The sequence below is a fragment of the Hippichthys cyanospilos genome, chromosome 6, assembly GCF_059441005.1.
Source record: "Hippichthys cyanospilos isolate Australia breed blue-spotted pipefish chromosome 6, RoL_Hcya_1.0, whole genome shotgun sequence".
Taxonomy (NCBI): Eukaryota; Metazoa; Chordata; class Actinopteri; order Syngnathiformes; family Syngnathidae; genus Hippichthys; species Hippichthys cyanospilos.
This window is the reverse complement of record NC_142374.1, coordinates 17,340,410-17,355,000: the sequence shown is the minus strand read 5'-3', so window position 1 is coordinate 17,355,000 and position 14,591 is coordinate 17,340,410. Positions and strand designations below refer to the sequence as shown.

Below are 14,591 nucleotides of genomic sequence, written 5' to 3'. Positions count from 1 at the left end.
TTTCACATTCCAGCCAGTCAGGGGGTTAAGTTTATCCTCCAAAATGCTCAAATATGGGAACCATGCACATACAAAAAAATGTACACAAGCACAGGTCCCCCTTTAATTAGCTTGGATGCCTAAACAGTTTCCCACAACTATGAAGTTGAGTCATTAAAGTCAAGACTGAACTTTTGCCTTTTTGTTAACTTAAATTAGAAATGACAAAAGCATAATGTGGAGATTTCACATCCCAGATGGATGTCACAACTTTAAGCTTCTTAAGTGACTAGACATACTACATCAGCGATAATTTTTGAATGAACATCTGATTACGTCTTGTAACTGTATTCTTAGCTTTTTTGATGCATTTATATCTTGCTGTCCACACTTTTCTAGAGGTGAGGGTAGGGGGGTTTAGAGGTAAAATCCACCCCCACCACCACCACAAATTTTGTCAAAGTTAGTGGTCCCACCTCAGGGAGCATTTGACTAAAGGTTCTACTATGTTCATGTATTTGATTGATTTTGAAGGCTGAAAAACTCTTATGCACCAAGATCTTTCAACAGTGGCACTCCCAAGCCGTATTATACTGTAAGAGCCATTTTGTCGACTAAAGTCAAATTCAGCAAGATGGGAATTTACCACTACTATACATTATGTGCTTTCACACACATCTCACATTCAGATCTTTAATTGTACGACGCCGTTAATGCAACATGTGGTGTGAGAGATAAAATACTTATTAAACAGCAATTGCTTTCAACACAAAAGGATGTTAAGTGAGTGTCAAACATCACACTTAAGCCCCACATTTCCAGCATTCCCTTGAGTCCTGGCACTGTCACAGTTTTGTTAACACCTCAAAAGCAGGAAAACTGTTGGGTCGAAAACGTTGCCCCGTTACCTGTCAGTACGCTCCGTACTGAAGTGTGACATGACTACTAATGCCTAACCTCATACATCTTCTCGTGCAGCCTCATCTTGTCACTGGAGGCCAAACTGAACTTGTTGCACAACTACATGAATGTAACATGGATCCGAATTCCATCAGAAACAAGGGTATGTTCCTTTTAGACAGCTTCTCCGTCATGGCTGAAGTAGCTCAAGAGTGTTTCCTAATCTTTATATAACTGTGGCACAAAATCTCATGGCACGCCACCAAACAAAAATGTCACAGAAAGTGTCATCATAATGTATGTACATTATGCATTGTGCATCGTCAATGTGGTCTGGGTCTATTTCCTCGAATACCAATCAATTATTCTGTTTTAAAAATGGCATAGAGATGGATACAGAGGTTAGTTTGACCTTCTACACCCTAATGGTGTTTTTGTGCCTCAATACGTAACTTCAGTAGATTTATGTTTTTTATTTCTTGTTTTTATTTCTTGTTTATTTCTTGTTACAGCTCATTGAGAGAAGCTATGATGCAATGAGTTTCTTATTTTCCAATATGAATAAACTTGTCAATAATTTCTCTAAGTATACGCACAGAAATAGAAAAAGATCATACAAAATTCTCATTACAACAACAACCCTATAAATAATTTGTAACCAATCACGTGAATCTCCTGCAGCAGACTCAAAGAGCTTTCATGGCGCAGTAGTTGGAAATGAATGCTCTAGAGAATGAATTAGTCAATTTGCGTTTGATGTTGCTCAGTTCATCGAGTCACCATTTCTGAAAATGTCACTGAGGCCTTAGTGTTTAAACAATTCTCTTCATTTTTGTGCGCGATAGGCTCCCTTGGCTCAGCCCGAGTCACCGACCGCTTCCGCAGGTGAAGACGTGCAGTCCCTGGCTGAGTCCATCGACTCGGACCGCGAGTCTGTCGGCAGCAACTCCAACGTCAACACGGGCAAGGGCGGCAAGGAGAAGGACAAAGAGAAGCAGCAGCATCGCAAAGACAAAGACAAGAGTCGGGCCGATTCTGTAGCCAACAAGCTAGGTAGCTTCAGCAAAACACTGGGTATCAAGCTGAAGAAGAACATGGGGGGCCTCGGGGGTCTGGTGCACGGCAAAATGAACAAATCCAACTCTGGCTCGGGTCGAAGCGGGGAGAACGGAGTGGAGAAAGCAAAAAAGAAAGACTCAAAGACAACCAAAGGGAATAAAGATGAGTCGGGCCACTCGGCCAGCTCCACTTCCTCTGAAAAGGCCACGAGCCCCTCGCCGACAGATAGAGACAAACCCCCCAGCTCCTCCCCCACCGACAGAACGGACAGCGCGGCCAGGATCTCGGGCGATAAGAGTCTGGAAAACTGGAAATACAGTACGGACGTCAAGCTCAGCCTCAACATTCTGCGGGCCGCCATGCAGGGCGAGCGTAAGTTCATCTTTGCCGGCCTCCTCCTCACCAGCCACCGCCACCAGTTCCACGAAGAGATGATCAGCTACTACCTGACCAATGCCCAGGAGCGCTTCAGCCAGGAGCAGGAGCAGAAGAGGAAGGAGGCAGAGAAGAAGCCCCAGGCAACCGGCGACGCAGCCGCCAAGAAGCCGGAAAGCGAGAGCGTCTTCCAACGGGAAAGGTCGGACAGCTCGCCCCCCGAGAGCTGCTCCCCCGCTCTGCCGCAGCGCGCCTACACCCCGCAGCCCCCCGTGGCGCCTCTCAAGGCGCAAGGCAGGAACAGCCCCGTTCCCGCTGCCCCTCACGTCACCTTTCCAGTCCCTCCGCTCACCCCGCCTGCCTGCCCCCACCACGCCCCCCATCCCGCCCCCGCGCCTTACTCCTCCCCCAGTTTTGGTGCTAAAAGACTTGGGCCTGTTCCTGTGTCCGCCCACTACAGCCATACCCCTCCCATCCAGAGGCACAGCGTGATTCACCTCCAAGATGTCAACCTGCAGTCGCCCATCTTAAAAGAATCCTATAAGCCCATGGTGGGCACGCTGAAGACGTGTGCCACCTACCCGCAGCAGAACCGCACGCTGTCATCGCAGAGCTACAGCCCGGCCCGCTTGTCGGGCGTGCGTACCGCCAGCACCCTGGAAACGCTCGCGTACAACATGCCCGGGGAGCACAAGTCCCACACATACACCAACGGCTTCAAGGCGGGGGACATCCAAGACTGCCTGGAGTTCGCTGACGACGACAACCCGTCCCGCACCTGGCTCACCCAAGACAAAACCAAAGGGCGTGGCTCTGGAAGCCCTTTGTACTGCTTTCAGCAGCGCCGCTGCAAGAGGGACAACTGCTCCTTCTACGGCAGACCCGAAACGGACCATTACTGCTCCTACTGCTACAGAGAGGAGCTCAAACGCAGGGAGAGGGAAAGCAGAGTGCAGAGGCCCGCATAGCCATCGCCGCCAAGGGAACCACGCTACCTGCACTTTGCATCCATCACAACACCATGGAGAATGATGCTCTTGTAGTCCTGCCCCCTCCCCTTGTTTGTCAAGACGAGGGAAGCAGAAACTCGAAACGGTGAGCAGCTTTGGCCAGATCCTGTCGTGCTATTTTTTTTCTCTTAATTTAGTCTTTTACTTGTTTTAGAGTAAAAGTCATCTCTCTGCCTCCTTGCGATGGCGCAAAGACAAAGCTCCTTATTTTTCATTGTAGAAAAGATTCGATCTCATGTCGGCGGGAGCATTTTAGCGGAGCAGTTTTGAATGCAATACCTCTGCTTTGTTGCTCATATTCTCTCTGGAAGATCTCGTGTTGTTTTGCAATCAAAAAAGAACGTGAAGGGGGAGATTGGATCAGCCTCAGAAGCAATAAATTGGTGATCTCCTGCTAAACGCTCCCCGATTTTGTCTATGCACCAATACTATATAGATACTGTAGGGTAAACTGTGTCTTGTAAATTGTCAGAGATCGTCATGGTGTGCTCCCAGGAGCAGATTTCAACTACAGGAATTCAAACGTACGCAATATAGCTTCATGTTGAGTTAGTTTCGTCGAGTGTTCTGTGAAGGATTTTCAACACGATGGGTCAAAAAAAAGTGGCTTTTTTTTAAACTCATTCACTGCCAGCCCAGTAAAAATGGTTTGTTTTTGGTTTTTTTTACGTATATACTCGCCAATGGCAGTGAATGGGTTAAAAAGGGAAGGTCCTGTGCCAATCACTGAACAATGGAGTGCTCCTCAAATATGCAGTGTTGACAGTGTGTCCCTTTTGAGCTGCCTGTCCAATACTCCTAATTGGTAAGTGTCTTTAGCTGAGAAGAATCGTAGCACGAAGTCCGAAGTGTGATTACGTGTCCGCCCCTGTAGGCCCGCCCAGCCGCCTGTCCCACGTGCAATCACGGCGTGCAGCCATGTTTTTTTTTTTTGTGTAAATCACTCCGTGGTGAGCGGTCCCACGTGACCGTGTGCGTCCTTCGTCCACATGTAGAAGCCGCTTCAAGAAGCCCCTGCTGCTATGTATAAGAGCACCTCAAGCCTTTGTGATCATCAGTGCTTTAACCAATCAGTGGGTTTGGGGGAGGAGGGGCCAATAAAAAAAAAGGAAAAAAAACTTAGGAAAAACCCAGGCCTCCAAGTGCTTTCTTCTCATTGAACATGACGACTGTAAAGAAGCCGTGTTTGTTGTTGCCGTTTGTTCTGGTGATGCTGTTTGCCGATAATGTACCATGCTGTCCTTAACAAACTATGTCCTGGCCAAGGATGTCCACTGCGATTCGCTTCTGTCTCTCCTGTCCACAATGCGGTGTCGCTCCTCCTCTTCGTTTCTACGTGACCCCCTTCATGGACTCCCACCAAGTTAGGACTGTAAGATATGATTTTATATTCCTTTAAGACTTTTACACTACTTTAAATTATTGATTTGCACATTAGGTACAGATGTATATATGAAGAAAATAATAGTTTATTGTTACAAACATTACGTGTCCGTGTCTTTATTTCCCTGAAAAGATTGATTTAGTACTGTATCTGTTTGCAGTAATAGGGACCAAGCACCGCGAAATGTGAAAAACTACACAAGTCAAAAATATTTACGATTCTCAAAAAAGTGCGGTACAAGGTCCACTGGTGGTCCGCAGGATCCCACTGAGTATATTTTCTATGAGTATTTAGAACTATTGTACATAAGCAATGAGTTTGAAAAATTTAGTGAGCATTTCAGTTGATCTCTATGTTAAGGTTAACACTAGATATCACGGTATATAAATAACTTGAAGTATTTGAGACCAGCTAGGAATATTCATTTACTTGTTGTGGACATCTAGAAGATTTCTGAGCATTTGGACAAATAGGGGCAAATTTTAAAAGCGTACATAGGGTTGTTTGATTTTATCGTTGAAAATTTAAGTCTAGGGTTTTAGGTAAACTGAGTTTTCTGCAGATTTTGAAGCATTTAGATTACTTTCAGTTTGAATTTGAGTACAACTATGTGTAACATTGCGTAAGTATTGGACTCCATCTAAGATTATTTGGGTCATTCTAGTGAATTTTCCTTAAATTTATGTTTTTAGGTCATGGAAACATTTAAGACCATTTGGAAGTATTTGGATTACTTTTAGTAAGTAGATTTCAGAGTATTTAGGTAACTTTAGATAACATTTAAGAAGTATTTGAGTAAATCTGGTAGTGTTTACGTCACAAACAAGGCCACTTGGTTTACTCCACAACAGTTTTAATATCTTCTGTTATAATAGATAGTATTTTGATGCGGTACTTGGTTTAAATTGAACCTCTGGTATTTAAAAAAAGATGCTTTGCACTTGGACTTGTCACTAATAATTATGTCACGTCCTCAGAGTTTAAACCAAGTGATAATAGCTTACATTGATCGAGTTACAAACCATCTTGAATGAATTGTGCAGAGTAATTACATGCAACATGATGCCATAAAAATGTACTTGGAAATGTTATGATCAGTTAAGCACCATATTAGCGTCAACTTTATTTTCCAACAATCCCCGCTGCCCTATTTTGTCATACTCCATGAGTATGGCCACCATAGTGCACTAAAATCACAATATTTTCAAAGTCAAAAGTTAGATTTGTGAGAGATTCGTGAATTTAAAAACAGTGATTGAAGTCATGCAATGATGTGACTCTGCTATGCACTCCACAAATGCAGCCAACGACTTCCAATCAAAACACTATTTTGCCACAAAATAGTGTGGTTATGGCACTGAGGTTAGTTACTTTTATTATAACCATACATTTTGTATGATTTTTTTATTTTTTTTAAAGTAGAACTTGAATATGTCAAACCACAAATATGACCAACCTGTAGCCCAGTTTCATCGAAACTGAAAAAGTTATACAAAGGCACAAACTCCACTAATTCCAAAGCAAATAAAAATGTGAATGTTCTCCTTACATCTTGTGCAATGTTGGACTAAAGATTTAACAAAGACGAAACACACACACGTGAAAATGACTGTTCTCCTAACCATCACCCACCATGTATTAACTACACAATGTACTTAGGAAAAAAAATACTGTGAACTGTACGAGCTGCATTTCACTTCTTTTTACACTTGTGTGTGAATTTGAAGAGCACTGCATGTTAGATTTGCCAGCAGCAAGCTGACCTCGACAATGCTTTACCCAACGGGGTGAGGCGTTTTGTTTTAAAACGCAATTGAAATTCAGGGTTCCATTCTTGATTCCAGCATTTTTGTTTACAGCTCCTCTTCATACTTTGCTTCCCTACAGTACTAAAAACATGCATCAGAGAACCCTTTATAGTCAGTAATCAGCAACCATCTCTCAATTAAGTTCCCCCATGATCTCGAAATATACAAAAATGTATGCAAGTTACATTCAATCGATCATAAAACTGATTTACAAATCTATCAATTTCAAGGGAAATACCTGGCACAGCACAAACGAAAATGCGAATGAGCTAAACGCATACAGGGCAGCACTATATAACATGAAGAAGACCTAATATTTATGTTATCCACAGTCACAAGTTGTTGATCAACAAACAAACTCATTTTGGCCATATTATCATCAACATTCTTACAAAGAAAGTACAACTTACAGACAGTCGTGGGCCAGATTTCAAAGGGACAAAACGACAGGCGCGTCACCAACTGACTGCTCACAAAACCACACCATCATTCTCACTACAAAATGTAACACCAACAGCGGCCGGAGGCGGCGCCAAAAAACAAAGAGCAAGCCAAGCAAAGCACAAACAAATGAACTGTTGAACTAAATCAGTTCCAAACCTTTATGTCACGTGCAGCCCACGCGGCCTGGTACCAGTTGATCCGTGGACCAGTACTGGGCCGTGGGCCGGTGGTTTGGGACCACTGGACTAGATGACATAGGTGGACTCTTGTTTGTCATTTCGGTCAACACTGGATCATTCCGATATCATCAAGGAACTTCTGGAGTCAGTTGGCTGCACTGACAGATCAGGAGGCAAATATTTTTTGCACATCTTAATTTTCAGGCATTTATTTGTCAAAAAAATACATAAAATATTGTTCCACTTCACAACTGCGTCTCACATGGTGGTGAATCATCACAAATATTTCTAACTTTTTATATTCAAGGCTCAAAATGACTTAAAAAACTTAAAGGGGGCACTGTCAGCAAGTAGTGGTACATCGTTCCCTCCCCCTCCTCTTTTGTCTGCCTGTACAGCACGGCCCTTTTCAAACAGGATGCACTATCTGTGCCCCCTCCCCTTTGGATGGCAACGACCTCACACAGTCTAAAATGGCCGCCTCTCATCGGGGTTGCCCTCCGTGACCTTCTTGAGAGCTAAGCCTCCCTCTCAGCCCGTGCCAGCCACCAAAACCTAAGCTCGACCCACCGTGCGCTGCGCTTCGGGTGGGTGGCCTCCGATTTGGCATGGTGGGAGAGGGACTTAAACATGCGCGCCAGCATATGTGCAGTTACTGCAGCTGCACCCTGCCCAACCGCCTCAGGAGAAGTGTGTGTGAGAGAGAGACATGAAGGAATTTGTACTAGAGCAGTGGTTCTAAAAAAAACATGCCATCAGTGTTTGACATTGAACTTTAGAACTCTGCAATACTTCATTTGTAATTGTCCACAAAAAATAATCGACCTTAACTGTCCTCTTTTGGATCATAGAAGAGATCTGTTATCAAAAATAAATAATTATTAATAAATATTTGTGCACAAAAAATAATCAACATTAAAGTGTCAAACCTGTTCTCAAAAAGAAATAATCATAAATAAATTTTTGTCCCCGAAAAATATCAAGCAGTAAGATCAAGTAAAATAACTTACTTTTTGGTCCTCTATGTATCCCAATAAAGAATTTATCCTTAAATTGCATGAAATGCATGGAAACGTTTTATCTTTTTCCATTTATCAATAAAAATACATTTTACACATATGATAAAGTAATAATAAATAAATGAATACAATAAAACACAAATATCAAATGGAAGGAAAACACCCCAATTCAAATATTGTCGAACTTCTCAAGGAGTACTGTAATGCTTTACAAAAATCATCTTGTGGGCACTATTAAACCTCCTTGCGTGCCGGATCCAGCCCACAGGCCATACGTTTTGACACTTTTAGTGTAGTGTTCCCAGGTTAGTAAAATTTCTTATAAACTTACCTAAAATTTGCAATTAGTTCCCTAAAATTAACACGTTTTAAGTAATGTTTTTAGGGTCGATGTCAAAATGCTACATTTTTTTGTTCCACTTATCTGCCTGGCCGACATTCAGTCTATTCTTTGTGTAATTGTGAGAGTGTGTTTTTGCATTTGGGTGTGACATAGGCTACATTCACACCGCAGCCTCAAGTGACCCAATTCCAATTTTTTTTCCCCCTATGTGACCTGAATGTGATCTTTCAATGGCAGTGTGGCTGACACAGACCTTTTTTTTTCTTTTTCAAAAATGAAATCCTGTTCTGGCTCCCTATGACTTATTACATACAGAGCAGTTTCATTTGTTCGTATAAAAATGTATGTTTATTGTGAAAGGTGACCGGATCTTGTTGCTTTGAGTAGTTCCTGTTTGTCATCATTCTAGCACGTAAACGATGCACGAGTGGCCCTAACTTCATGTCCTCAAGCCAAGCACAGCCTGTACGTTTGTATGTTATGCGTAGAGTTTTACACATTTGTTGGGGTTGTTGTTTGAATGTCTGTATCACAAAGACAGCGGGAATAAGTTTGCTTATAGCGAGTGTAAATACGTCTGGCTATTAGCATCGAGCTAGCGATTAGCATTGAGCTCTCTAATAGCGATTTAGCTCGCGATTGTTAGCATGCATGTCTAACCTCCGTTATATCATGCTTCAGACAAGTGGGGCGCGTTACTTTTGTGTTTAATTTGCAGCAGCATTTACATGTTTTTAATGTCCTTAATGAATAAACGGGAAGAGTCACCAACAGGTCTTAAATTGGAGTTGCCTATCTGCATAACTATTGCGAAACATAGTGAGGGCAGAATAAATCCGATCCATTTATTCCATATTCAATCTTTTGTCATGAGACTTCAGTCTGAACAACCAGGTCACATTCATTGATTCAACTTGTGTCAGCAATCCGCATGCAGCACAGTTTTGGCCCATTTAACGTTCAAACACAGGTCTGTATGTGACCTGTCTCATTTGGCAATGTGAACGATCTCACCAAAAATTCAGTTTTCACAAAAAAGTCGTAACTGAGCGCTAAGCCTTGCGGTGTTAACCTAGCCTAAAGAAGCGAGCGGGCCACACTTACTTGAGCCATTGAGCTACCCAGTCATGTAGCAACTATCTTCACACAGACACATTTCACCTATACTGCGCTTGCCTACAGGTGCTGACAATGCAACAAAAAAAATGTGATTGAAGCCATTAATCAGTCCAAGCCCCGCCCCCACATCCACATCCTTTCTGCACTGACATACTGTAAGCTCAGGCATACTCCACTACACAGCAGAAAGTGTGTCATCATCAGGGAGGACCCACACGTGACTGAAAGAGACCCTCAAAGAATGGTACACACACACACACACACACACACACACACGTTTCACCCCTTTTTCCTCCTTTTACACTCACTTTAATCAGTGCCAGTAAAAATTGATGTTCGTCGTCAGTACCCATCATTGGCAGAGTTAGTTATGATGTTGTTGTTTTTTTTGTAGCAGCATTAGCATGCTTCACATTTATTATTTGTGACTCAGCATTAACAATCAGATGAGATCCAATAGAAGAGCTGTATCAATCACTAAAGATAGTTTTAAACAATATTCTAATGAAGTTCTTCTCTGATAGGACTGTTATTCTCTCTGTTATTGAGCTACATCAAAACTAACCACTTCTGTTGGTAGTTTATCCCATATGCATGCAGCATAACAGCGAAATGCCACTTCACCATGTTTGCTTTGAACTCTGGGTTACAACTTCAACAAACAGAAACGTAATAGAGTTGTGTTGATTAATTGACAACAAATCACTCATCAAATTATTCTATAATTCTTTTTTATAATTGATTGATTGTTTAGATACCTGAAATTGTCCAAAAACCCGGAATTTCAGGACCTCAACAATAAATAATATAAATTGTCCTTCATGAAAGCAGAATTAACATCATTGTGTTGAATCAAATAAGGAAATCGTCGACTTTAACTTTGGAAAGTCAATCAAATATTTTGTCGATTTTGTAATAGTGCAATTTTTTGCAGTCGGGAAAAAAAAATAGAAATGAAATAAAAACATTTTGAAAGTCCAATAAATCTTTCCTTTGCTTATCGCTGGTGTTATGTTCCCAAATATACCTGCATTATTTAGTTTTTTTTTAAATTCATTTAAAAAAACTTGTTTTTTTCCATTTCATTTTTCAACGTTATTTTTTCATTTATCATAATTTTGTTTTTTATTATACTGTTTGGCTTATTTTATTTTTTTGCAATCATTTTCATTTGAAAAAGTTAGGACAGTCATTTCTCACAGTGTTTTTCTCTTTCTCAAATCTTTGTAGAAGAAAAAAATTGCACTCCCCCCCCCAAAAAAAACTCCATGATATAGCAAGACCACAAATGGTGAACAGCATTGTGTAATTGACAAAATCATGCACAGATGAATTCGTTATGAAAACAATTGTTAGTTGCACCCCTACGTTAAACAATTAGTTATATAATCCCTCTTTTTAGGATGCTACCAACTTAGCATAGATGCACACCGATTGGAATGCTGACAATATGTAACAAATCTGGCTCGCATCACAAAAAGGAAGGAAGAGTCTTCAGCACTGTGGCGCCCCGCCCATTGTTGATACCCCGTAGTTACAGTAAATATTTGCACGGGCAAAATAAGGGAACAAGGTGTACTTCCTGTTGCAACAATAATACCCGCCTGTGTGAGAAACAAACACGTCAGAGGCCGATTCGTCCCCACCCTGTCATGCTAAAAGGTTGCTTCAACCGATGCGGTCTAATCCTCAATGAAAGATGGGAGGCCACGTTTATTTATGCAGAACATTTCATAGCAGTGGCACCCCCAACGTGGTGAAAAGGAAACTGAAACCCCAAAAGCAAACAAGCCAAAGAACAAGAAAAAGATGAATCACGCAGGCCGCTCACTTCCTTTGTTGCGCTACTTCGACATGTTTAGTTTAACATGCGCGTTATGAAACGGCATTTTAGTAAAGAGGAAACTGCCAGATAGCTGAGCTGCAACTATTTTACAATAGTCCAGCCCGCATAAGGAAGTACCCAATTGTGTCCTAGAACAGTGTTTAGATGTTATGTAAGACATAAAAGTGTAACGACGTTGATGCGCTCAGGTTTCTTCGGTGTATCAAATATGATGTCGTGCGATGGAATTGACAGATGGCCAAATGCGTGAACTCATGTTTGTGCTGTCTTGTGCAACTTGCTGCAAATACCAAAACAAAAACTGGGTCACATGAGCTTGTCGTGTAAATCTGGTCTCAGGGCACTGAAGGGACAAGAGTGCTAACTTTACTTCATTTTCAGGTTAGTTTAGGGCACATGTGTCAAGCTCTGGTCCTCGAGGGCCGGAGGTCCGTGTTTTCCACTTTGCTCTCCCCAGAAAACCTGATTCAAATGATTATTGCTGCAGAGCTTAAAAATGATCCTAATTCTCTGAACCAGGTGCGTTTGGGAGGGAAGCAATAACAACGTGCGGGATACCGGCCCTTGAGGACTGGAAATTGACATCTATGGTTATGAGCATAGTCGATGTTTTTCACCAGCCCTATTGTTTTGTTCTGGTTTTACGCAGGTTGTGACCCCATGTCCCTTTTTATTTATTTATTTAAATAGCCAAGCCGATTGTTTAGGTCATGTGTGTGTGTCAGTCACATAATTATGCCATCAACCAATTAAAAAGGAATTCAAACAGTTCACCTACTGGATAGAGAACTACTTCCTGCTTACGTGTCAAGAAATCATGGGAAATGAAGTCAGAAGTGGGACTGTGAGGTGTGCTTAGCAAATTTTGATTTATCAGTTTAATTAGCAAGTATGTTTAAATGGCGTTACCAAATACATTCAAATGACATTGCCCAGTGGGTTCACTCCATATTGCCAGTTCCACATTTTCATTTATTTATCGGTCATTAGAATAATTATTATTCAAGTATACAGTATGATATGATGTAATGTGATCACTTGATTGCAATTGAACGACATTTAGCACTTTCAAAGGTTCCGCTGCTGAAAAGTCGAGCGATTGTTGACGTCATTGATCAGGTTCGCAAATATGTCGAATGAATTTTTTGATGGGCAACATTTCTTACATGTTTTATTTGCACTAGTTTGTTCATTTTATAGGCATAATTGCTTCAGTATCAATTCCTTAATTGCAGTATTTGCTTGTCCGAAAAAGTAGTTGAGTTACAAGCTAGTAATTTAATTGCTGAAAATTGTTTTCACTTTATGCCTGAACCTTTCTCAAATGACTTCCAGAGCCCATTGATGTTTATATATGTGCATCTCTGTCAGTTTTGGGCAAGGCAAAGATTTGCTAACCCATGGCATAAATGTCTTCTATTCATACTATACATACAATTGATTCTGATATTCTATAAACAGTATACAAGTATATACAGTAAATAATGAAATAGACATATTATCCCATCTCGGTCATCGGCTATTTTTAAACATGTTGATCGTGATCACGATTGACTCCAAAAATCCTGATTGTGTTATGTTATACTGCATTTAACAAAACAAACGGGTCAGTCATTTTTAAAAACATGAATCCGCTCAAAATTCCTGAAGTTTACATTTTATTATATAATATAACATGGTATAGTGTAATATAATTTTATTATAACTTCATGACCGCCCATAGACTTTTAATTTTATATCAGCATGACTTGCGTACCTCGTGGCACATTTGACGCTCGGGAATAAAAAATATGACTCAAAAGAAGTTGGCGCTGCATATTTTATGAATTTATTTCCAAATGTAAACTTCACTATTCCATGCATACAAGTTATGACAACATACATTATTCAACAATCTTGTTATTTTTCATATTTGCATAGGACATGGTCACAATATATCGTCTAACATGTAAAAAATAATGCCATAGAAAGGTACAGCAGAGCAGCTAAGACCAGCACATTACATTACATGTGGTTGGAATCCCAGGTACTGTACAACTGTAATACTTGTTGAGTGTAGTGATTTTGGTTTGCTGAGAAGAAAAACTCACAAAAAGAGAGAAAAAAAAACCCCAAATAAACTAACAAGACACCTGAAGCTTAACTGTGAGGTCATAGGACAATGTACTGGCCATAGCTGAGTCGAGAGTTATTTACACATTACATTAGAGTGATGCCGGCCCAGAGGGAGGATGGGAGGGGCGCGGCACCTTGGAGTCAATACAACAGGCAACTGATGGTGATGCACAGAGGAGAAACGCACACGAGGTATCAAGAGAGCGACATTGCACTGAGGACAAACAGGGGAGAGGCAGAAGCACACACACCTTTGCTGCCTCTTAACCTGCACTAAACTCCTCCTCGTAAGGGGCTGCGACATCCAACCAAAGAAAACACAACCACCAACTGCAGCGTGCATACCTCTTTTATGCTCTGGTTAAGATTTGAGAATCAAAGAAGGTCCATTATCAAGCCCGGCCTCGGCCGAACCAAACTACTGCAACATTCATATTTCCCTTCATAGCCTTTGGTAACAACTTCTCCACACCCAAGAATCACGCTGTCCCACCAACCAATCCCTCTCTAACTAGTCTTACAGGGTTCATCGAGAGAGAGAGAGGGAAAAAAAGGGAATTTGTTAGCGGGAAGACATGCTGCATGTCCTTGACTCTTGACTGTTGTTCATTTTAATTGGCTCCACACAGAGCCCCAAAGGGAAAGTATGAGGAGCGACATTACACCTGGGAAACAATGAGGAACGTACCTTGTGCACGACTCACAATCTGGAAAAACTCACAGTCGAGACACATTTGTCACCCGCCCCACTCAAGAAAAAAAAAAAAAGCTACGAAAAGTGGGTACTTGTAAGCAGCGACACAACTTTCAATCCTTTGGAATGGTCGGGCTTCGTCTATCAGCTTTAAAATGATCCGTGACCAAAAGCCATTATACAGTGGACCCCCTATAAATGTATGTATGTATAGATTCACACATATACAGTATGCATGGATATAGATACATGTATACAATACTGTGTGCACACACACACATTATATATATATATATATATATATATATATATATATA

General features: G+C 41.3%; 1 protein-coding gene across 1 annotated transcript in view; it reads left to right on the top strand.

The window, feature by feature from the left end:
• Positions 1-4,807, top strand: part of otud7a (OTU deubiquitinase 7A) — a 29,729-nt gene extending 24,922 nt beyond the window's left edge. Inside the window, exons 12-13 of the mRNA XM_088417817.1 lie at positions 958-1,042; positions 1,725-4,807. Coding sequence (XP_088273943.1) covers positions 958-1,042; positions 1,725-3,281 — 1,642 coding nt within the window. The 3' untranslated portion in view covers positions 3,282-4,807. The remainder of the gene's footprint in view (positions 1-957; positions 1,043-1,724) is intronic.
• Positions 4,808-14,591: the final 9,784 nt, after the last annotated feature.